The sequence below is a fragment of the Ictidomys tridecemlineatus genome, chromosome 9 (genome assembly GCF_052094955.1).
Source record: "Ictidomys tridecemlineatus isolate mIctTri1 chromosome 9, mIctTri1.hap1, whole genome shotgun sequence".
NCBI lineage: Eukaryota > Metazoa > Chordata > Mammalia > Rodentia > Sciuridae > Ictidomys > Ictidomys tridecemlineatus.
The window spans coordinates 106,813,115-106,836,957 of NC_135485.1; the positions used below are offsets into that span (position 1 = coordinate 106,813,115).

Here is a 23,843-nt window from a genome sequence, read left to right on the forward strand (position 1 = left end):
AGCATTACCCTTCACTCTTGAACTTGCCATCTAATAGAGAATAAATGTGAACTAGGAAAGAGCAGCAAAGATGGGAGAGAATACTAGGGCTTATGTTCAGAGGGGTTCACAGGATGGCTGTTTGAAACTGTCTGAAGAATGAGTAGGTTGATAAAGAGGATCAGGGTGAACTGATGGTGTTGGCTGGTCAAGCTACAGTTTCTGGTAGCTCAGCTGAACCATAATTTACTATTTTAAGGAAAACTTCATTTCTTCTTTTGAGGGCTTTCAACTAATTGAAGGAAGAACACATGTTATCTATGATAATCTCTTTTACTTATTGTCACTAATTATGAATTTAATCACATCCAAAAATACCTTCAGGGAACCACCTAGATTAATGTTTTATTTAATACCCGAGAACTATATAGCCTGGCCAAGTTAACACATAATATTGTCCGTCACGTGAATATATTATAATACTGAATGTTCAAATCTTTGATAGGCTCTTCTAGCTATCATTCTTACTTATTGACATAAGGGTCAGCAATAAGTTGATATTGCCTTATTTATCTGCCAATAATTGTTTAATTTTTATAATTTTATTCCTTGAAAGAGAATATATATGTATATATTTCGGTGGACACAACATCTTTAATTTATTTGTATGTAGTGCTAAGGATCAAACCCAGCGCCCTGCGCATGCCAGGCGAGCGCGCTACCGCTTGAGCCACATCCCCAGCCTCCTTGTGACTTTTTTTACTCTTTGAATTTTTGAGGTTCATAATAATAGTTCAGTATTTGTAACTGTAACCCAATAGGGATTAAGAAAATGGCAGAAATTTTCCATAATTCACTATGTAAGGCTTTAAACATATTAGCAAACATTTCTGATTTCTTAAAATTAAGTGCTTAAAAATAAAAGTCAAGTACTAATAGATTATAAATTAATTATAAGCTTGATATTTATATAAGCAGACTAATTTCTATTATAAATTAAAATTTTCATAAATTTATTATCTTCCATTTCATGATTTCTTTTTATAAGTAAAAGACTTACTTCATTAAAATATGAAGTATAGCTTCAGCCACAACATCTGGGAGAGTCCTAGCGTACAGAAGGTGAACAACAGATATCGATATTTGAACAAAATTTGAAAAAGATAGTCAACTATGTTAGTTCAAGGTCAGAGGTCACAGAAATGAGGAAATTAAGACAATGGGAAATGAGAGAAAAAAGTGATGAATTCAGGCAGAATTAAATAAAAGCTATATATTTGCAAGTAACTTGGACTGTTAAACACAGCTTTCATGGAGACATTGAATAATGTTTAATGCAGTCAGTGTTATTGATTTAGGAAGGTTGAATTTAGTGAAGAAACTTGTAGTTATTGTTGTAGGCAGAAACAATAGGTTGCACATGGGAATTATTTTCTCTCTTAATTTAAATCAAATCTCAAAAACACATTAAAAATATAAATCATCTACAATGTAAGATTTGAAAAAAATCTCCAAATAAAAGGTAAAAATAACCCCCAATTCCTCTACCTAGAAGCAATGACAACTAATATTTATGTGTATCACCTTCAGTATTTCACCTGGCATACCCTGTGATCTGTTGGTACAGTCACCTGTGCACAAGCATTCTGTCAATCTCAATAAAAAGGACATAATTACATAAAAAGTGGCCCCAAATCTGCTTTATTTATGTAGTAAATAATGGAGGTTCTTTGAAATTAAGACATGCAAATCAGCCTCTATCAGAAATTATTTAACATCCTTAGGTGGTGCACTCCTGTGATCCCAGCAGCTTGGGAGGCTGAGGCAGGATGATGGTAAGTTCAAAACCAGCCTCAGCAATTTAGTGAGGCCCTGAGCAATTCAGCAAGACTCTGTCTCTAAATACAATATATTAAAGACTGGGGATGTGGCTCAGTGTTTAAGCGCCCCTGGGTTCAATCCCTGGAGCCTAAAGAAAGAAATTATTTAACCAATCCTGTTGAAGATCAATTGCTCTCAGTCTCATTCAAATAATTTTTCCTGCCTTGTGTTATAATGTATTATGTGTTTTTCAATAAGTAATGTTGTAGCAACATCTTTGTACATATATGTTTTACATTTGATGTAATTTCATTTTGTCTATAATGTGGATTCTAAGAAGTGAGATAGCAAATTTGGAAGTATGCAGAGATTTAATTATTACTTATATTGTCAGTTTCTCTCTAATGTAATACCCATTTATATACTAGCCAGAATATGCAAAAGCACATTTCCTTATCATTCAATATTTTAAGTTAATATGTTAAGGAAAATAAACTTATCTTCTTGCTTTACATTACATTTACTGTTATTTGAAAAAAAAACAATAGTGTTTTTGAAAATTTCCTCTAAACACAGTATTACCAAATGGCAGAAATAAAGATGATAGTTGAGAGAACAGGAGGATTCTATGTTAGTAAAAGTCAGAGATCATGTGGGGCTGGGGATATAGCTCAGTGGTAGAGTGCCTGCAGAGCATGCATGAGGCCCTGGGTTTGATCCTCAGTATTGAAAAAATAAATAAATAAAAGGTCAAATATCATGAAAGCTTATATTGGGCCAGAAGGAGGTATCTATTCCAGAGCAACTATACGTCGAATGGCATGTTAACTTTATATCACTAGATTACTAATAGGGATAATTGGTAATATAATCACATCATTTGCCAAATATTTCTTTAAAAGCAAAAAATAAAGATTTTTCCTTTGAAGTTAAAAATCATTCAGTACTTCCAAATTGTGCAATACATTTAAGGCATTATATATTCAAGTACTTGAATTTAAATGATGAATTCAGTAATATGTTTCTTGAAATATAGACCATAGTCTTTGTCTTCCAAAGGATATTTTAATCAAAATATTAAAAATAAGCTGAGTCTCATTCAGATAGTTAATTCCAGCTGCCTTTTGTGGTAATATATCATGAATTATCTCTCTGATGGATGGGTAGCCAAATGCAGATAAAATTAGCTTTGCAGTCATTCATTTTAAATTGCTCTTGAATCATTTGGAAGTAAATTCCATTTCAGAAGAATACGCTTCAAGTCTCAGACAAAGAGATAATGGTCCTATATTTTATGATATAAGCAATAATAGTTTAAGTCTTATGATTCAGAAATATAGAAACTTATGTATTAAGTTGATGAAAATTAAAGCTTGATATATAGCAATAAAACCAGCAACCTAAAGCTTCCTAGATTGATGTTCATAGCATAATATTTTCCTGTCAAGAATTAGGTGGAATGAAAGTCTATAAAAATAATACATGGTGCAAAGCTTTCTCTTCTTGTATATAAATGAAAAATCAAATGCCCGTATGAGATAACGGAAAAGGAAATACTGGGATTTACTGATATCAAGATAAGAATGGCACTACTGTTGCAATGTCATTATTAACTAATAGTAGAAAGTGAAAAATAAGTCAAATGGTAGGGGATAGCAAATTCATAATAATGTTATATCTCCATCAAAAAAAGGAAATTATAGCTTTGAGTTGATACTGAATCCAGTGTACAGAACCAAAGCAACTTCAGAGATTTTTCCTTTGTTAGTTTGAATGAATTAAATGTAGAAAACGTTTTAGCAATCTTATTATTAAAAAATCATTTTGCCTAAATAGAGTAATGCAATCAATATTGGCAGCAGAGTATACATTTTTATAAAATAAAATAATTTAGGGTAACTGTAATATGTCACCAGAAATAAGTTCACAGTCTGAAGTTGCTGTTTGAAAATTGGGTTCCTATTGTCACACTGATCCCTTCTTCAGATATTTATATTAAGAAATAAAGTGGTAAGAAGATTCACTCACTGATCTCCCTGTGGAGAAATATAAAAATTGTTCTTTTATAGCTTCAACTTTTGCAGCATGACCTTAATAGTTTCAGAAAGCTGGTTTGCTGGTATAGTAAAATGAATTGCGTGCTAGGACCTGATTTCAGTAAATAGTCTATCAGCTCAAGGTAGAATCTCAAACTTTCTGATTGCCATGTATTTAACAGTCCTCTAGTGGCCTTGGAAGAGTTAGCCTCAGCAGACAGGGATTTACTTGTTTTGGATCATTTCCATGGATGGGCATCTGCAAGACCATGTTTTCTACAAAATAGCCAATCACTATAAAAAACTTGGAAATACCAAATAAGCTCCAAAATGAATATTCACAATAGCTCGTGAGCTCATTAGTAATCATCCCATTTGTATTTTGTCATATTTATCCCACTATCTGTAGCTACTGTCTTGAATATTATTTACTAATGTTATTTCTATAACCTAAATTGAGTACTAGAAGTGACATGCCATATCACTTAATGTTACTTAATCCAAGACTGTAACTTATTGAATACATTTTGTAGAAAATATTAATAGACTATTATGCTATTATTGGTGAGAGCAGCTCTCTAGAGCAATATTAAGAGGTGGGTTCTGCAGAAACTAGAATAATATGTAAAAAAAAGAAAACATTAAATTTGTCACATGAAGAAAACATTTCTAATGATAAAAATCATTTTTTAGTAACCTTCATTTTAAGTGTTGAAAAGTGCTTTGGAAAATCAATACTGTGGGAAGCCTCAAACCAAGACATAGATTTATTTCTTCTTATCACAATCATCTTAAAACTAAATATTAAGGAAATGCAAAGATAGTTTGATCATATGTTTTATAATGATATTATTGAATCTTTATTTCCCCCCATCACATTTAACAGAGCCTCTTGTTACTTGAAAATATATGTGTGATTTTCTTAACTTCATTATTCTTCTCAGTAGTTTACAATAAGATAATCAGAATAAAAAAGATACAAGTTTTAGCAGGGCATAGAAACCAATTTTTAGTGTCTCTATAAAGTCTTTCCATAGAATGTGAACCTATAAATACTTTGTTACATTATTAAATAAAGTAATGTAATACATGATCCTCTGATATCTTATAATTCCTTTTAAAGGAATAAGAGTCATTTAAAACCACAGCTGAAAGCCTTTTTATAATTTGCATACTTAAATACATAATTATTAAATGCTTTCACATGTTTTGTGTATACAAATACATACTAACAGTAAAAAAAAATGAATGAAGTCTAGTTTACCATCTGTCTCCGTGAATAATAATTAAAAATAAAAGCCAACCTTGTGTAGAATTTGAGTCTTATATTTTGCAGTGCTTTATTGATTATTAGCCCTGTCAGTCATCATATGCAACAGGAAATACTTCAGCTGAAGAAAAAGACTGGATAGGGCCTTTAGGACAATAGTTTTATGGTGATGGATCCGTCAATAGCTCAGTTCCTCATCCTTTTGCCTTTCTGAGCTATGTTTATTTAAGCAGTCTTAAGTGTTCCTGCATGTCGACTAAAGGAGCTGAATTGATAGAAACAGGGTTATTCTTTACTAAGCTGACAGTTTGGCTCCTTGTTGTTCAACAGTAAAAAAAAAAAAAAAAAAAAAAAAGAAAAAAGAAAAAACCAAATTAAGGAGGTAAAGTAAGAAAGAAAGAAAACTATAGGAAACATCACTTACATGTCAGAGTCAGGGGAGCTACTTTGAAAACTTGTTCTGCCCATGATGCAAGTGAAGCCAATTTTTACTGCAAGAGATTAGCAGAAACTGGATGTCATTACTATTTGACAGCTATCCCATAATCTAGATGAAAAATGTCCCCGGCCAGGTTTCTTAGGAGACAGATGTTCACTTCACCAATGGCCATCTCCCAAAATGGGGCAACAACTGAATGACCAAAAAAAGAGTTTCAAGGTAACATCTAAGCAACCAGTCTTTAAGTACCAGAACCATATTTTGTCTTTGCTACTGAATATATATAGTGCTAAGGATTTATTAAAATTTTTAAATTTATTTTTAAATTTTGATCTGAGAGTTTTGTCCCTCTACAGATTAGCATGTTTAGGAAAATAAAAATAGTTTTGTTCTTCTCTGTTTCTTATAAAAAAGATAATTATCAGCCAGGCATGGTGGTGCAGGCCTATAATCCCAGCGGCTCTGGAGGCTGAGGCAGGATGATCGAGTTCAGAGCCAGCCTCAGCAAGAGCAAGGCACTAAACAATTCATTGAGATCCTGTCTCTAAATAAAATACAAAAACGGGCTGGGGATGTGGCTCAGTGATTGAGTACCCCAGAGTTCAATCCCTGGTACCAAAAAAAAAAAAAAAAAAGATAATTATCAAGCTTAATTTATTTATAATGTATTAAAAAGACTCCTTATTCCTTTTACCTTAACTTTTGTGAAATGTGATAGATTTTATTTAAAAAATCACTTTTATGATTTTTTTTATTTACAATCATGCAGAATCCAAGTTTAAAAAAAAACTCAAAGTGAACAAATATCTCAAGGGTTTTTAAGTTGTGTTTATTCAATGGTGTTGGAACATCAGGGCAGGAGCAATATGTTTGATAATTTTCAGTGCCATAAAAATGAGTGTGTTGTTCTTTGAAACAAAAAATCCTCCGTAATCCAATGAGAACAGGTTTTCCCAGTCACATAACACCATACAAGGTCTGAAGTGTAATTTTAAAATAAGACCAAAAGGCATTTCTAGACTCTAGGCTGTACTGTGCCTCTGAATTGATGATATCATTACTATTTCCAATGCTTTTTAAATTATGAGTTTAATTAATATATGTTGGCTGAATAATGTTTCACACTGTGGAATTTTTTGAAAATAGTGATAGATTTAAATTGAATCTAAAGATCCTTAGTTTGTGTCTCTAGTATGTCTATTCAATGCCTTGCAAAGGATTTAAGATTTTCATTTGAGCCTTGTGCTTTTCAAACAAATTTTTATCATGAAGTTCATTTAGCTTTTATCAGCTCTCATTGAGAGTAACATTGTGTAGTGGGAAGTGTAGTAATATATTGGGAAGACACAGTGTTGGTGTTAGACAGCCTTGAATCCCAATTCCAGTTCTACTAATTACTGTCTGTGGTTTGAGGGAAAGGTGTTTATTCTCCCTGATGATGTGTTTTGCTGTGAGTATAATAATGCAGCTCCTTAATTGAGCATCTAGTCTATTGATATATCTCGCATGTAGTAGACTTTCAAATCATGTAATTATTTATAAGTCAGTATTTTAAAGTGAATAGCAAAATAAAAGACAATTTATCTAAATGTTTGACCATTTTCCACTTTCTTCTTAACAGACGACGACTTTTTTCATGAACTCCCAGAAACGTTTCCATCAGATCCACCTGAGCCTCTGCCACATTTTCTCATTGAGCCAGAAGAAGCCTATATTGTGAAGAATAAGCCTGTGAACCTGTACTGTAAAGCCAGCCCTGCCACCCAGATCTACTTCAAGTGCAATAGCGAGTGGGTTCATCAGAAGGACCACATAGTAGACGAACGAGTGGACGAAACCTCTGGTGAGTTTTCACTGGCATTTGGATGGCAGTGCGAGATCCTATGCTGGTCTGTTGTCATACTGTTATTTCAGTGAGTGAAATGAAAAATGGGAGTTTTTATCCCTTGGAAGAAGTTTTGAGTCGGTTTGGTTAAGATTTGGTGATCTCATTCCAAGCATTACAAAATAAACTGTGATGAATATATCTTGACTCGATTCCTGTTGGACTGCATGTAATTATAGCATGATTCATGCTTGAGGAGATAAATAATGTGAATAAATAGACTGGATGAATGCGGATGCCCTATTAAAGGATGTCTTTCAATTTTACTTATGTGGTAATTAGATCTAAAGATCCTGAGTTCTAGGAATCATGTTCAACTTTACTGACTTCATTCACCAACATTTCTAAGATAAATAGTTACCTTTATGGTAAAAAAAAAATGGAAGCATTTAAATATCATCTTATCCTTCATAGATATCTCTATGTACCAAAATAGATTGACGTTTTCAAAAACCAAATGGTAAATAAGTCATGTTTGTGCCTGAGAGTTGGATTATCCAAAGATAAGTACAGAGCGGTGCCTGAAGGGGATCTACATTCAATATCACTAACAGCAAAAGTAGTATGTTGAATTAATAGGACATAAAGAAATAAAATTTACTATGAGATAATTAAGAAAAGGCAACTTATATGGAACAATAACTCATATAACATAATGGGTCTTTGGAAATCAGGTGGCAACTCTTCATAATTGCTTGTCTATTTGTGAATCAATATGTTCACTGTATGTAAGCTGCTGACTGCAGGAATAGCTGGGTATCCAATTGTAGGGTAGCTTACTTCAGGGAATTGCCCCACCTCTTGGTCTAATTACTCAGAAAATAACTCCACCAGATGTCTTCAAATTCTCAAGTGGATTGAGTTTTATTTGTTTCAGCTCATTTATTTGTAAAGATTTTGGATACCTAAGCTTTTAATGATAGGAGAAAGATAAGATATTACAAAAGCTAACATGAGGCTCACAACATATTTTATATACTTGTCTTTGCCAAATTAATGAAAATGCCTATTTAGAAAGATTACAAATAATAATAAAACTTCTTTGGTATTCAGCACTTCTGCCAACGTCATGCTATGTAGGTAAAACATATACAAACACACACTGGGTTTCTTTCCATAAAACATTTGTTTTCTATGTTTCTACACAAAAGTAATTGTAACTACATGTATCCAATGATTGAAACTACCTTTTAAAGTTACTATAAACTAAAATAGATGACATGTTTCTAATCAAATTCAGGATGGATAGATGAGAAGGAAGAAGAAATTTGGGAGCTTTAACACAGTTTTCTGAAGATGGCAGGGGTGGAGTCAAATGCAATATGGTTTTCTGTTGGGTTTCGTTTCCATTTGAAACTCTATGAGAAAGCCAGCATCCATCCTAAAATTAATATTCTAGACACATTCTAGGTCTAAAATTGGGAAAAGACAAAGATGTCTGCAGATGCCTATCTTATTTGGTATTGTTCTAACTTTCTAACCAGTGTTATTAGACAACAGAAGTAATTAAGGAGACTAAATTATTTTAAAAGTGAGAAATTATCATGTATGACAAGTGGTATGGTTTCATGTCTGGAAAAGTTGTCTAATTTCAAAGGAAAAACATCAAGAATACAGAAAAGTAGCTGATAAAAAATGTGCATAACCTATTAATTTTTCTTTGTACAGAGAGCCAGTTTGAACTAAAATGTAATAAAACATATTACTTGGAATAAAATTAAGACATTTGTCAAATTTTGGAAAGGAAAACAGTTTTTCGTTTTGTTTTCTTTTGTTTTGTTTTTTCTCTTAGTGCTTGGGACCAAACCTAGGAACTCACACGTGCTAATCAAGCACTCTAATACTGAGTTACATCCTGGGCCTAAAAAGAAAAGTTTTAAGTTCTTTCTGCACAGAAGCCAAAATTTAAACAATAAAAAATATTATGACTCAAAAATAGATATACATTGTACTTGAGTAGAAATCATTAATATTTTTAAAATTTCTGCTATTTATAAATGAATCTTTAAGGTCATTAACATTGTATGGAAAATAATTCACACAAAAACAATTGGGAAAATTCTGAAATAGTAGAGTCATCAGGGTACCCCAGGTTTTTATCGTTGTATTATAAATCTGAAGATGTTAAGTGAGTTTGATCTTAGCAGAAGACAAAGCACACATATTAATGGATTAAAATCAATTAGATAAAATTCTCAAATGCCTAAAGCCTTTCAGAATGTGATAAAGATATATTTGTAGCCACCTAGGAAAAGAGTTTACTCAATGCACAATGATGAGACAAGGTTAGGAAACAGAAAACAGAAAAATAAGTATATCAAGCAAGGAAGCAAGTTTGTATTCTATCTTATTTTTAAAAATAAATTCTAGATATTAGGACTTAAAGTCATCATTGTCATCACCAAGATCATCATCATCACCATCACCATCATCATCATCATCATCATCACCATCACCATCATAACTAGGAGAAATTTTTGACTATTTGTTGGTTGAGCAGTTGGTTTCAGTGATTGTTTTAATCAACTTTTTCAACACTGTGACCAAAATATGTGACAAGAACAACTTAAAGAAGAAAAAGTTTATTTTGGTTCATGGTTTCAGAGGCACAGTCCATGGTTCACCAAAATCTATAGTTCTGGGCCCCGAGATGAGGCAGAACATTGTAGGGGAAGAGCAAGGCAGAGGAACGCAGCTCAGGACATGACAGCCAGGAAGTAGAAAGAGTTTCCTCTCACCAGAGACAAAATGTAAACCCCAAAGGCATACTTCCAGTGACCCACCTGCTCCAGCCACTCTCCCTACCTGCCTACAATTACCACCCAGTTAATCATATAAATGGATTAATCCACTGATTAAATCACACCTCTCAAAATCTGATCATTTCACCTCTGAAAATTCTAGCATTATTTCACACATGAACTTTTGAGAGATACCTCATATCTAAATCATAACAGTGGTGTTCCAAGCCTTTTTTATTAAGACAAAAAAAATCTAGAATTCTTACAGGAATGCGTTACTTAACATGAATATCCAAAGCAAGAATACTTCAAGCAAAACCAAGATACAGGTTAAAAAAACAGTTATTAATATCTCTGGATGTATATTAGTCAAAGGACTAATTTAGTTAACATATAGCCATTTTTTAAACTATAACACAATACCAGCAACCCAAGGGAAGATTCAGGAGAGTTTGAACATGGAGATACAGGAACAGAGATGCCAATAGCAACTAAGCATCTAAAGAGATGTTATCATGATTTTGTTAGTATACAGAGTTGATTACAGGCATATTTTGTTGATGGGGTTGTAAATTGATACAATCTTTTTGAAAGCCAATTTAAAGATACATCCAATATTGAAATACATACATACATTTCACTGAGTAATTTCCAGTCTAGGAACCATCTAAAAATAAAATTCCAAATTTGTACAAAGGCTTGTCCTTGCAAGTTGTCCATTGCAGTAGTATATCAGGTACTGATTTTCTGTAGGATGGAATACTGTGATGCTGGTTGAAACATTGAAGTTGCTCCACCCAGGAAAATTCTCAGATAAAATTTTGCAAGAAAACCAACGCACAGAACATTTCGTGTGATATGCTCCCATTTTGCAAAGAAAGAAGCTATACAATGTATTTATATATGCATTGAAATTTTCTAGAGAAATGTGCAACAAACACTTGACAGCTTAGAATCCTGGTGATAAAGAGAGACTTATTGTTTGATTTTTTTAAGTACTGAGAATATATTATTTTCAGAATAAATAATGAAACCTGAAAAACAGCCCATACCACATTATTGCATCTCTTTTCCTGCTCTCATCAATCTCTAATCTGGACAAATATTGTGGGGAAATTTGTAGGTCTCTGGTATTAGAGTTTTTTACCTTTCTGTGATATCAGAAATATTGTGAATAGCATCTAAATAGTTTTGCATAAAACTGAATTCACCTGCAATTTTGATCCTCAGCTCTCCACTTAACACAATCTGACTATAGTATTATTGGGGCCTTGGTGATTTTAATACTAAGAAATATTAGAATACATTCAGTGTTGAAATATATTACAAATCAGAGAAATTTTCTGGGCATTTAAAAAATCAGGTTTGTTCTCAGATGATAGGACAGATAAAAAAATATTGCAAACAAGTTCATTTTTACAGAGACCTCTGCCCTTAGAAATACCACTTGGAAGCATATTTGGTGTCCATCGGAGACATTGCCTTGTGATGAAGAAAAATCAGTTACATTCACTAAAATCTCTATCAAACATACCTTTACACTGAAAAAAAAATCACAAAACTGGGAAAGCAAAACTAAAAAAGCGAAATTAAAAATGTCATTTTTAAAAAATTCTTCCTTTTAAATTGTCAAGCTGTTAAAAAATCTCTCTGACTCTAAAGAATGAAACAAATGGTTATTTGTACTAAGAAAAGTTCTACCATTGATCATAACGAAATGCACTGATTAAAGAGCATTCATTATGGTTACTGTTTGCCTTTCCATCATTTAAACTGTACTTGCATTTCTTGCATATGCATAATATAAGAAACAGTAAAGGGAAAGCAGCATTTATTAGGTGGTTTAGAAATGTTCAATACAAGCTCTTGATTTGGTAATAGAGTAATACATACCTATGTGGCCTTCAAAATTCCATACAAATCTTGATCTGCTCAAAATTTTATGGTTATATTTTTAAGAAAAACTCAGGCTCAGCAGCTTGCTTTCTATTTACTTGAAGTCTTTTCAACTCTTGTTTCCATGGTACCTAAGATCCCCCATCTAAAAGCAAATATTTTTTCTCTGTAAAGAAGCAAGGGAGTTTGGAAAGCCACAGTTGTTTTGAAATTTTAATAATCCCTGAGATTTTCTCCTTTCATCTTTAATTATTCTCAAATTAGCAGAAAATGTCAATAAGACCAACACAATAATGATAAAAAGAGTTCCAAGACACATACAGAATACCTTACATGTATGATGTCCTTTAGACATCACAAAAATCCTATGAAATGATTTTTTGGATTTTTGGGATTTATCTTGTTGAAGCTCAACAAGATAAATAAACTAATTCTCCCCAAATCACATACAGAGGAGGTGATTAGAACCAGGATATGAACTGAGGACTCTCTGTTTCCAAAACCTTTGCTGTTGGCCCTGTGCCCAGTGTCTCCCTAAATTCTGCCACAATTGCTAAACACAGAAGAGTTAATCTAAAAAAGGACAATCATCCTTTTCTCAGGAATAGAAAGCCTGGTTCAAAATGCCAGCTAACTCTGTATCTTTACTGCTTTTTTATGCCTTCTTTATCTTGTGTTAGTTTTCTATACATAGGCCTTTGTGATTCCTGAATGTAATGTCTTAAGCCAGTGCTTAGGATTTGATTTCTTTGTTCTTGAACCTCTTTAATATTTGGTCACTGAGCAAAAGGTGGGCCTTAATAGGAAAAAAAAAAAGTTGATGAGAAGAGGAACTATAATTGGGCATGAATTTAAGTGAATGGCTTCTACTCCATACCTCACCAGGAGCCTTCACAGATACACTGTCAGTCAAATCCTCAATTTTTGCAGGAGTGGAACAATGAAATTTATTCTCATTTTGTATTCCTATTTCTCCATCCCAGTACCAAGAAATAGACATTTCATTTTAACCCTTCACTCCGCCAAACAGTGATTATCACTTGCTGTCAATACCTTCTCAAATCATCATTTTGTTTTTATTCTTATTTCTGTTCCCAAGTTTAGGTCTTTATTAGACTAAGGTGCCCCATGGATATTGTTGGTCTTGGCCTTTCTCTCGGTTTTTCCACTGTCCAGGTATTTATGAGTCTTAAGCATAGCTCCAAGAGATGTCATTTTACTTCTTAAAATTCTAGGATGGCTTCCCTTTGTCCCTGGAATAAAGGGCATCCTCTTTGGAAGACTTTAAACTCTTCAGTATAGTTAGTTCCTTATCAAACATTCTAGATCATTCTAATAGTTTCTCTGCCATATGCTGTATATGATAGACCAATTGGATTTTTCTTCTTATCTGTGTTCAATGAATTATGGTGTCTTTTAAGTTCTTAATAGATGTTACTTTGGAAAACAAGCAAACAAAAGCTTTGTGGTCAAATAATTTATAAAACACTGCAAATAACTATATTCCCCTTTTGGAAAAAATATGAATTTGACTTAATCCATTTGGGCTGGCTTTAGGAAAATATATTAGACTGGGTAGCTTATAATAGAAGAAATTTATTTCTCATAGATCTAAAGATCAGGAAGTCATAGATCAAGATGCCACAATATTAGGTGTCTGGTGAGGGTCTGTTCCTCTTACTGTGTCCTTGTACAGTAGAAAAGAAAGAGATTGTCTCTTACCTCATTTATAAGGGCACTAATACCATTCATGAGGACCACCTCCATGATCCAATCACTTAAAGGCCCCCACCCCCTAACACCATTGCCTAGAAAGTAAGAATTTCAAGTGAGTTTAACATGATTATATTATAAGGAGAATAATGAATGGTATGATATCTATACTAAATGTGAAAAACAATTCTTCTTAAAGAAGATTAAGCTATCTTTACATATTCCTCAAATCACCTATTCGTGAAATATTCCAAGTAAGCACATTGTTGCTATATCTCACTAAATTTCAGTTGTTCTAATTTTGAAAGTAAGGATTTCAACATATGAATTTTGGATGACATAAATATACAGGCCATATCAGATGTGTACTAGCATGCAGAAGTCTTAGGAAAGTTCTGCTGACGAACAGCCTTTTTTACTATTAGGTAATGAAACTATTTTTTACAGAACCTCTACTAAAATATCATGACACTTACTGTCACACAGGAGATGATTTAGAAATGCTGCTTGTACATTTTCAAGGGAAATAAGGGAGGATTTGTATAAATTTTATTAATTGGTGAATATGCTCTTGTCTTTTACACTTTTGTGTCTAAGAAACATAGAAATTTTGAGACAATCATTTAAGTTAAACTTGATGAATTGTTGGCATGCTTTTCATTAAATTGAATGTAACCACTTTTTTGTCATCTTGACTTTATGAATCTACTTATGTCATAAAGTTGCTTACAAAATAGGTCTGGTCACATGCTATCATCTTATTAATCTTTAATACATAAAAGAGACAGTTATCATATCTCCTTTCACAATTTATCTCTCCTCTTCAGTTTAAACACTGTACATTGAAGGGTGAGCACCAGGAGATCAGCAGTTATGCCTGTCTTTTTCTCTGTTCCAGTACCATGCTTAACTTGGTGTTGCACATAGTAGGTGTTCAACAAATAAATATTGAGTGAATTATTCTTCATTCTATAGTTCCCTCCATCCTACCTCTGTTAAAGTCCTACTCGTTCTTAAAGAAATATCTTAAATGCAATGCTGTAGAAGAATATTTCTATAAAACCCCAAGTCATAAGCAAACATATCCTTATTTTTCCTACTTGTACTCCCATTTCATTTCATTCAGATGTATTATTTGAATGTATATTTTATGTTAATCCACCTGAAAATCTCAACAATTTGACAATTTAGGTGCATAACTCATAATTTCTTATAAATTTATATTTATCATATTATTTATGAAAGTTATAGTCATCTATACACAGATCTATTCATAAACATGTACATTTTATCTATGATCTTTGTATCTTCAGCAAGATTAGAATGACATGGTATGGCTCAAATTGTGTAAAGCATTGTCTTATTTGCAATTTACAATACAAGGCACTAAGCACAGGAAATGATCAATGAACGTTTGTTTTGTGAGATTACAGCTACTCATCCTACTAAATTTAAGTAACTGAAATTTAGTGAGATGTACCAATGATGTGTTTACTTGGAATATTTCATGAACAGGTGATTTGAGGAATACATAAAGATAGCTTAATCTTCTGTAAGAAGAGTTATTTTCTACATTCAGTATACACATCATACCATTCATTATTCTCCTTGTAATATAATCATCTTAAACTCAGCTCTCTTTAACAGAGTGAATATGTTCCAAAGGAAGTTACATGGGTTTTGTTTAAATTTGAGTAAATGATGCATAAAATGTAGGAAGTGTGTTTGAACTTCATTCCATATTTTTTTATTTAAGTCAGTAGGCATATTGACTTTGTAAAAATGGAGGTTTATATCTGTAATATAGTTGTCTGCCAATGAAGATAAATGGTTCTGGAATATAAATCAATTATTTATTTGATTTCCTTCTCAGAGGTACTCATTTCAATACCAGAAACGAACAATTTTTCTTTTCAATATAAGATTGGTCTCAGGGCTGAGTAAATAAAAATAGAAAATTGATAAGGATCCATGCAGTACACAAAGGCTTTTCTACTGAGTCAATCTGATAACTTCACAAGAGAGTAGTTTCCAGATAGTCATAACCGAGTGTCAGTTATCCTGAAGCATATGCTGTTTCTTATTCTTCATTGTGTAGTGTTCGCAATGGGCTCGTCCTCATTTCACAGTGATGCTGTCTTGAAATGCATGGGCTGATGTGGCTGCCATAACTTCAGCTGGAATTATGAATCACAGTGGCGTCAGAGTTTCAGAACTTAAACTTAACAGTGCTTTTACTTCTGTCCTATCAGGAAGATGGGTCTCTGCTAGGTTGAGTGATTTGGTTTCTCTTGTTGTGTATAAACCTGACTTTAAAGATCTCCATTCATTTCCTAACTTACGAACAGAAGTGAGTATTTGGAATGTTTTAGGCTACACACTTGAGTTTCTTTAGTTGCCAATCTACTATGCTGTGAATATTTGTTTTTGTCATTTATTCATTTCTGGCAGTCCCAATATTTGCAAATAGCAATATTATAGAGCTTGCACATATGCCTAAACACCCTAATTACATTGTATTTACAGAACAATTTAATTTTAATTTAATTATATCTTTATACCTCTTGGGGATTTGTTGTTGTTGTTGTTGTTGTTATCAGGGATTGAATCCAAGAGTACTTAACCACTAAGCAACATCCTCAGCCCTTTTTTCATTTTTTAATTTGAGACAAGGTCTCACTAAGTTGATGCCGCTGGCTTTGAACTCATGATTCAGCCTCCCGAGCCACTGGGGTTATAGGTGTGCACCACCATGCCCAACCTCATGAGGAATATTTTAAATATCTACATTGAACACTGGATAGAAAATTTTAATAGTATTACTTATTGAACAGATATGGCCTAGAACATGAATGAAAAGTAAAGATAAGAAAATGTTACACTGTTCAGTGCTATTTTAGCAAGCTAGGTTTTATTAGAGGAAAGCCTAAATTGTCTAAAATTACAAATAGCTAGAGTTTGAACATAATGAACACAAAAGAACCCTCCCCTTTCAATTAACACACAGGGCAAGGTTATTTGTAATGTGTTTCTCCTCCTTTTGCCACAACTAAGATGAAAGCATGGATTAATACAATTTAGTCAAGTATATGCATGTGAGTAAATATGTAAGTACGTGTGTGTGTATGTATATGTGTGTGTATGTCCCCAAATTCAGAAAAAGAGAGAATCAAGTCCGACCACCCTCAAGCCAATACAGAGGCTACATTAAGAAGCAGGTGTCCAAGGACATTCTTCATCTAGATTACTTGCTGCCCAAACAGGGCATTTCAGAGCAACACTAGTAATTGTGTTGCTATGGCAATTATGCCGTGTGCCCAGCAACCGTGCATACGCTGTGGCTTAGAGTTTTAAAGTGCCACTTCAAAGTGAGAATAGCACAATTGTTAAAAAGCCATGGTGTATTTTTTTTTTAAATCTAACCTTTGGAAAAAATATGAGAAGGATTTAAGAAGGATCTCTCCTACTTTATTTTCATGGGGGAGAAAAGACGTATTTAACAGAGTTTTTTAAATTTTTTTCTTAGTTGTCAATTTATTTTATTAATTTATGCAGCGCTGAGAATCAAACCCAGTGCCTCACACATACTAGGCAGGCACTCTGCCACTGAGCAACAATCCCAGCCCTTTAAGAGAATTTTGAATTATATGTGAAACAGATTGAGCATCATGTTTATAGAGGTTGTTTTATGAAACAATTTCAGCTTAAATGGCAGTTTACCTTCCTAAAGAGCTTAGTTTTTGTCCTCAACTTTATTCTTTTTTAGGTGTCGGAAACAATAGTGTTAATGTGTAAATAAACTTAGTAGATCATGATGAGAGAATGGCTGTTTTAGTTAGCTTCATCGTAGCTCTGACCAAAATGCCTAAAAAGAACAACAAAGTTTATTTGGGCTTCCTGTTTTCAGAGGTCTCAGTCCACAGATGGTGAACTTCATTGCTCTAGGCCCAAGGTGAGGCAGCATATTATAGCAGAAGGGCCCAGAGGAACAAAGATGCTCAGTTCATGGTGGGGTCAGGAACAAAGAGAAAGGAAGGGGATGAGGGAAGAACAACCCATCCAGGCACATCCTGAGAAACTCACTTCCCTCAGTCTTGTCCCACCTGCCTACATTACCACCCAGTCAGTCCATTTCAGACAAGGATGGACAGATTAGGTGACAGCTCTCATAATCTCATCATTTTGCCTCTGAATATTCCTGCACTGACAGGAGGCTTTGGGGAACACCTCATATGCAAAGTACAATGTAGACTGTTATCCTTTTCTATTCTGTGATGTCACAAACTCTTATCCATTTGATATGATTTTCTGGATCATCAAATCTTTTTTTTTTAATTAGGTCTAATCAGTTATACATGACAGTAGAAATCTCTTCAATTCATTGTACACAAATGGAGCAGAATTTTTCACTTCTCTGGTTGTATATTACTGAATCTTTTTTCTTTTTTAATATTTTTTTAGTTGTAGTTGGACATGATACATTTTATTTTATTTATTTTTATGTGGTGCTAAGGATCAAACCCAGCACCTCACATGTGCTAGGCGAAGCTCCACCACTGAACCACAACCCCAGCCCCCATCACTGAATCTTAATACCCATTATTCTATCAATAATTTGCTCAAAATCCTATTTTCTTTCTCCTCACTCCAAGATATTTTCACATCTTTAAAGACACAATAGAGTATTGTTTGAGTTTTAAAACTCTACAATCCATGAATAATATAATGTTAAACTTTAAGGGGAGAGAACTTAACTCGTCCTGGATCCTTTCATCTTCTCTGCAACATACCATCAATTCTGAGTCATCCGTTAGCTAGTGATTCTCAGAGCCCTCTTGGGATGCCTGTTGAAATATCCATTCTTGCCAGATCCTCTGAAAAAGCACATTTGGAGACACAAAATCAGCATGTATTACATGAACACTACAATTTGCCAAATATCAGGGTATCTGGCAAAAAAATGTAAGCAGAGACATGGGAAGTATATCATCTAGCAATGAAGAACAATTTCAGAATAGAGAAATTTTGGACTCGTTCCTAATTTTATTGAGGTTAAACCTGATTATAAAAATTCTGCTCTGGAAGACATTTCCCAGAATATGAAGGCAAGAGCAACAAGAAACTATTAGGGCAGGGAACTGTCAACCCTGGCTGCACTTGACAATCACCAGGAGAGAGGTTTGCAAACACCTATGTCCTGGCTCCAACCCTAAAGGTAATGATTTAATTGGGAACAGAGCATAGCATTTCCTTGGTCGGTTGGTTGGTTGGTTGGTTTGCTTTAAACTCTCTAGTAACGCTAAGGTACCACCAGGCTTGACAAACAGGGCATGAGAAAGACACTGGGTTGTGAAAGTAGGGTACAGGGAGGACCTAGACATTGTGTTCAAAAACCATGACCCAGCCACTTGGCTTGGTGCTGTCAGCGTAGACATCACCAAGGAGATGACTGCACTACAGGAGAGCCCCATCTAGAGCGAGCAAAAGAGGCCAAGGAGAAGTTAGAAGAAAAAGGTCTGCTTTACCGTTTGCTTGATTTTCCTCTTATTCTGAGAATAATAAACAAGTTCATGAACATCTCCACCCCTGGAAATTACAGCCCTTGCTTTCTTCAGTATCCTTCCCCTTGTCTCTGCCTATTAAACTGCTCAGACTGAGGGATTGCAGCCTTGTGAGGGAAGTGGGGGTACCCCAGAGCTTCAGTGAGTGAAAATAAAGCTGAAAACACCCAAAGAATCTTCTGTCGAAGGCTAGTCCAGGGATGGCAGGGTCTGAATGTCAAGCCTCTGTATAACTCCAGCCCGGATGGTCCTGACAATGAAGGCCTCTGTATGAGGTGAGGTTACTGACTAAAAAGGCTGCCTCCCCACGCCCATTCTGGGAGCATTTGTGAAACCAGAAAAACACTGCATGGCAGACAGCTTTTCCTCACCTTTCTCCTCTGTCAGATTCTTGAGGCCACTCTTTGAATGTGGAGACAGACGGTAAATGCCCTTAGTCACTGTCTTTGTTTCCTAGACCTGCCACAAGAAATCAGCACAGATGTGGTGGCTTAAAACAATGGGAATTTTCTCACAGTTCTGGGGACCAGAAGTCTGAAGTTCCGCAGAGTCACACATACTCCCTCCCTCAGTGACTCTAGGATAAAACCCATTCCTTGTTTTTTTTTTTTTTTTCTGATTTTGGTGGCTGCCTCCATCTTCACATTGTCCCATACTCCATGTTTGTCTTCTTTGTGGGTCTTTTACAACAACATTTACTGTTAGGCTTAGGGCTCACCTGGATCTTCCAGGATGGTCTCCTTATCCCAAATTAAGATCCTTAACTTGATGACCACTGCAAAGGCCTTTGTACCAAACAAGGTAACATTCGTAGATCCTAAGGATTCATATGTGGACGTGTCTTTTAAGGGACCCACCATTTAGCTCACTTGTGTCCCCAAGCATCTACAAGAAAAATGTTACTTATCCAGGCATGGTGGCACCCCTCTGGAATTCCAATAACTCAGGAGGCTGAGGCAGGAGGATCACAAGTTCAAAGCCAGCCTCAGCAATTTAGGGAGGCCCTCAGCCACTTAGCATGACCTTGTCTCAAAATAAAATATAAAAGGGGGCTGGGGACTTAGTTCAGTGGCAAAGCACCCCTGGATTCTATCCCCAGTACCAAAAAAAAAAAAAGAAAAGAAAACATCCCTTAATGTGACAAGACGAAAGGGACATGCTGGTGAAGACAGTGAGTAGGATTGGTGAGGGTTAAAATGACACGCATTTGTTTACCTGGCTGCTTTTCCTCGTTTGTTGGGTATTTCTAAGTTAAATATCAATGTAGCAGGCAATGAAAGCATTCCCTGGTGTTCTTTACCAGCTTTCTGAAGCTTCCCCCAATATGCTGTGTCGCACTCCAAGCCAGAGACAGGGAAAGAACTGTTCAGCCAGGCTCTGTGTACAGCTCATTTTCCTCATGCCCAACGTGTCCTTGCCAACCCCTGCACTGTAACCATCATCCTGTCTCGTGGAGACGGGAAAACTCTCAGGGCCACGTTTCACATACAAATTCTTTCCCCACATAGTTGCCAGAGCCAAACCAGAAGAGCTAACACAATCAAAGGGCTGCACTTCATGATTTCCTCTGCCCACGCCTGTGCGCCCGTGAGTGCCTATGTGAGTGCGTGAGCACACACACACACACACACACACACACACACACACACACATTCACACACTTATTTTTGCTTGGCCTAGCAACACAATGGGAATGTAAACACGTTGTTAATGCAGCCGCTCTCAGTTGGCTTCCCAGATGGCTTAAGTTCAATAGATTTTTCCCCCTGATTTCCTCAGCTTCTCCTAGCAAGTGCTAAACAGCCATTATGCCTTTTCCTGCACATTGAGATTCATCTGCAGCTACTAAACTGCCTCCAAAGTGCTTCAATTTTGCATGAGTGCTAAGCTGGGGACTGGGAGACATTACCCAGTACTGAAGGCCCAGATCATTAGAAAGAGCATGTCAATCCTCTGAACCAGAAATAAAAAGTGCAGAGATTTCCTTTGTGAAGTCTCAACTGCAGCTTTATGTAAAACACGGACCTTTAGCAAGACTTTACATGGCCCCTTTTACTTCCCAAATTTTATTTGTGCTTCTTTTTTTTTTTTTTGGTTCCACTTTGGCACATGTGTTCTAATATTTTTAATTTTTAAACAGTTATCTTTCTATCAGAAACATGCGAAATCATAGCCGTTCTGTCTCATTGTTTCTCAAGACCCCAGAACCCTCTTCACTTTTAATAGGGATGATACTTCAAAGTATTGCTAAAGGATCACCTGCAGGACAGATTTTTAAAACAAACCTGAAAACCTGATGCATAGCAAGAAGGTTTGAGAGGTGAGAGGCTGACACTGATAAGACATGTGCCGTATAAAGTATTTTAGATGTAAGATTTATATAAATACTGGATTATGGAAAATTTGGAATAGAATCTAAAGGGGACTGTGAAAATTACCAAGAAGGAAGCAATAATAGGCTTCTCATCATTCAATAGATAATCCCTGTATATTGTTAAATATGTCTTCTTTGTATTTTTCAACGTGAACATATTTTTAATCAGCATTTGATCTGTACCTTCACCTCTACCATCTTCACAATCTGCTTGTCAGACCATCTTACTGCAAATTAAAAATGTGTGGTCAGCTCCAGTACTACCTGCAAGAGAGTGGCCCAGAAGGGCTGAAGTCCTGAGTCCTGCAGCTTTACATGCTGTGGGCCTGGGCTCACACCCCAAGGCCTTGGAGTTGTAACAAAATGTACTTATGATGGAAAGGTTCCCTCTATCCATTCAAGAATAATAAACTAGTCAGTCTCCTTTTACATGATTTCTCTGTAATTATTTATCTTTTTCCCCCCATGTATGTACATAATAGGTGAGACTGTCTTTCTTTTTAGGATTCTGAGAGTAAAAATGTGTATTTGATGTACATTTATGGTTAGATAGTGCTGTTCATTATTTATCTCAAGACACATTTCCAAGAACATTTATTAACCACTGATTTATTCAACAGTGCATAAGTAAGTGGAACCTGACAGAAATGCAACTAAAAAGGGTTATAATAGGATATGAAGTGAGTGCATTCCAACTTGTAGGTACAAAGAAAATACTAGATGAATAACATGCATAAAAATGTACACAGAGATGTTAGGCGCATGAGTCTGTGTAATATATCCACTTTAGCAGAAACCCAATTTTGTCTGTCAGCATGTTGTATATATCATTTAGACTGAATAGTATCATCCATTAATTTCCCTTTACTAAAAACATAGCTAATCATGAAAATGGCATGATCTTTATTAATGTTGGTATCATTGCAAAATATTTTTTACTATGATTCCATACCTCATTGACTCCAACTCTACTTGTTAAATAGTTGTCTTTCATGTTCTCCCCATGAAAGTTGTTTATCCACTAGAGTATGTATCTTTGGAAGGGAATATATTTCATATAAAAAAAGGAAAAATGACAAAACTTTGCCAGGAGATATGAACAGACATATGAAGGAAGCCGTTTGTTCAGTTGGCAATATTATACAGGTATATAAATATCTTGGGGAATTGGAGTCCTGGTGAGAAACAGTCATTTTTCTTTATGATGCTAGAGGAGAATGGACAAAAAGGCATCATCAGTTACAAACAATATTCAGAATCAGGTATCATTCTTCAGTCATTTCTGATTTAAGCTTATTTATCTCTTGCAAAAACATCAAAATTTGTTTGACCGCATAAAGGTGATAATGACAATTAAACACTATGACCTAGTATTTCACTTTAATTTGTGCAATATTGAAATGATATTTTGAAAGCATTGCACACATAACATTTTGGAAGTAATTTTATATGATAAATAAATTCCTCTAAATTTTATAATATTTTAAGCATAAATATTAAAATCAAACATTCACATATTTGAAAACACTTAGAATTAATACTAATTTTTGTCTATGTGTTAAATCAGATGGTGTCAGTTTTTTTAAAAAAAAATATATTTTAATTTGAGCTCAGCATTGAATCATGGAAAGATGGGAATGGAACCACCATTTGACCCAGCTATTGCCCTTCTCAGACTATTCCCTGAAGACCTTAAAAGAGCGTACTACAGGAATACTGCCACATTGATGTTCATAGCAGCACAATTCACAATAGCTAGACTGTGGAACCAACCCAGATGCCCTTCAATAGATGAATGGATAAAAAATGTGGCATTTATACACCATGGAGTATTACGCAGCATTAAAAAAATGACAAAATCATGGAATTTGCAGGGAAATGGATGGCACTAGAGCAGATTATGCTTAGTGAAGCTAGCCAATCCCTAAAAAACAAATACCAAATGTCTTGTTTGATATAATGAGAGCAACTAAGAACAGTGTAGGGAGGAAGAGCAGGAAGAAAGATTAACATTAAACAGAGACATGAGGTGGGAGGGAAAGGGAGAGAAAAGGGAAATTGCATGGAAATGGAGGGAGATCCTCATTTCTATACAAAATGATATATAAGAGGTTGTGAGGGGAATGGG

General features: G+C 34.8%; 1 protein-coding gene across 2 annotated transcripts in view; it reads left to right on the forward strand.

Annotated features, from left to right (window-relative positions):
* Positions 1-23,843, forward strand: part of Unc5c (unc-5 netrin receptor C) — a 349,998-nt gene that overhangs the window by 186,851 nt on the left and 139,304 nt on the right. For both annotated transcript variants that reach the window (XM_005337567.4, XM_005337568.4), the window contains exon 2: positions 7,167-7,388. In XM_005337567.4, the coding sequence (XP_005337624.1) occupies positions 7,167-7,388 (222 nt within the window). The remainder of the gene's footprint in view (positions 1-7,166; positions 7,389-23,843) is intronic.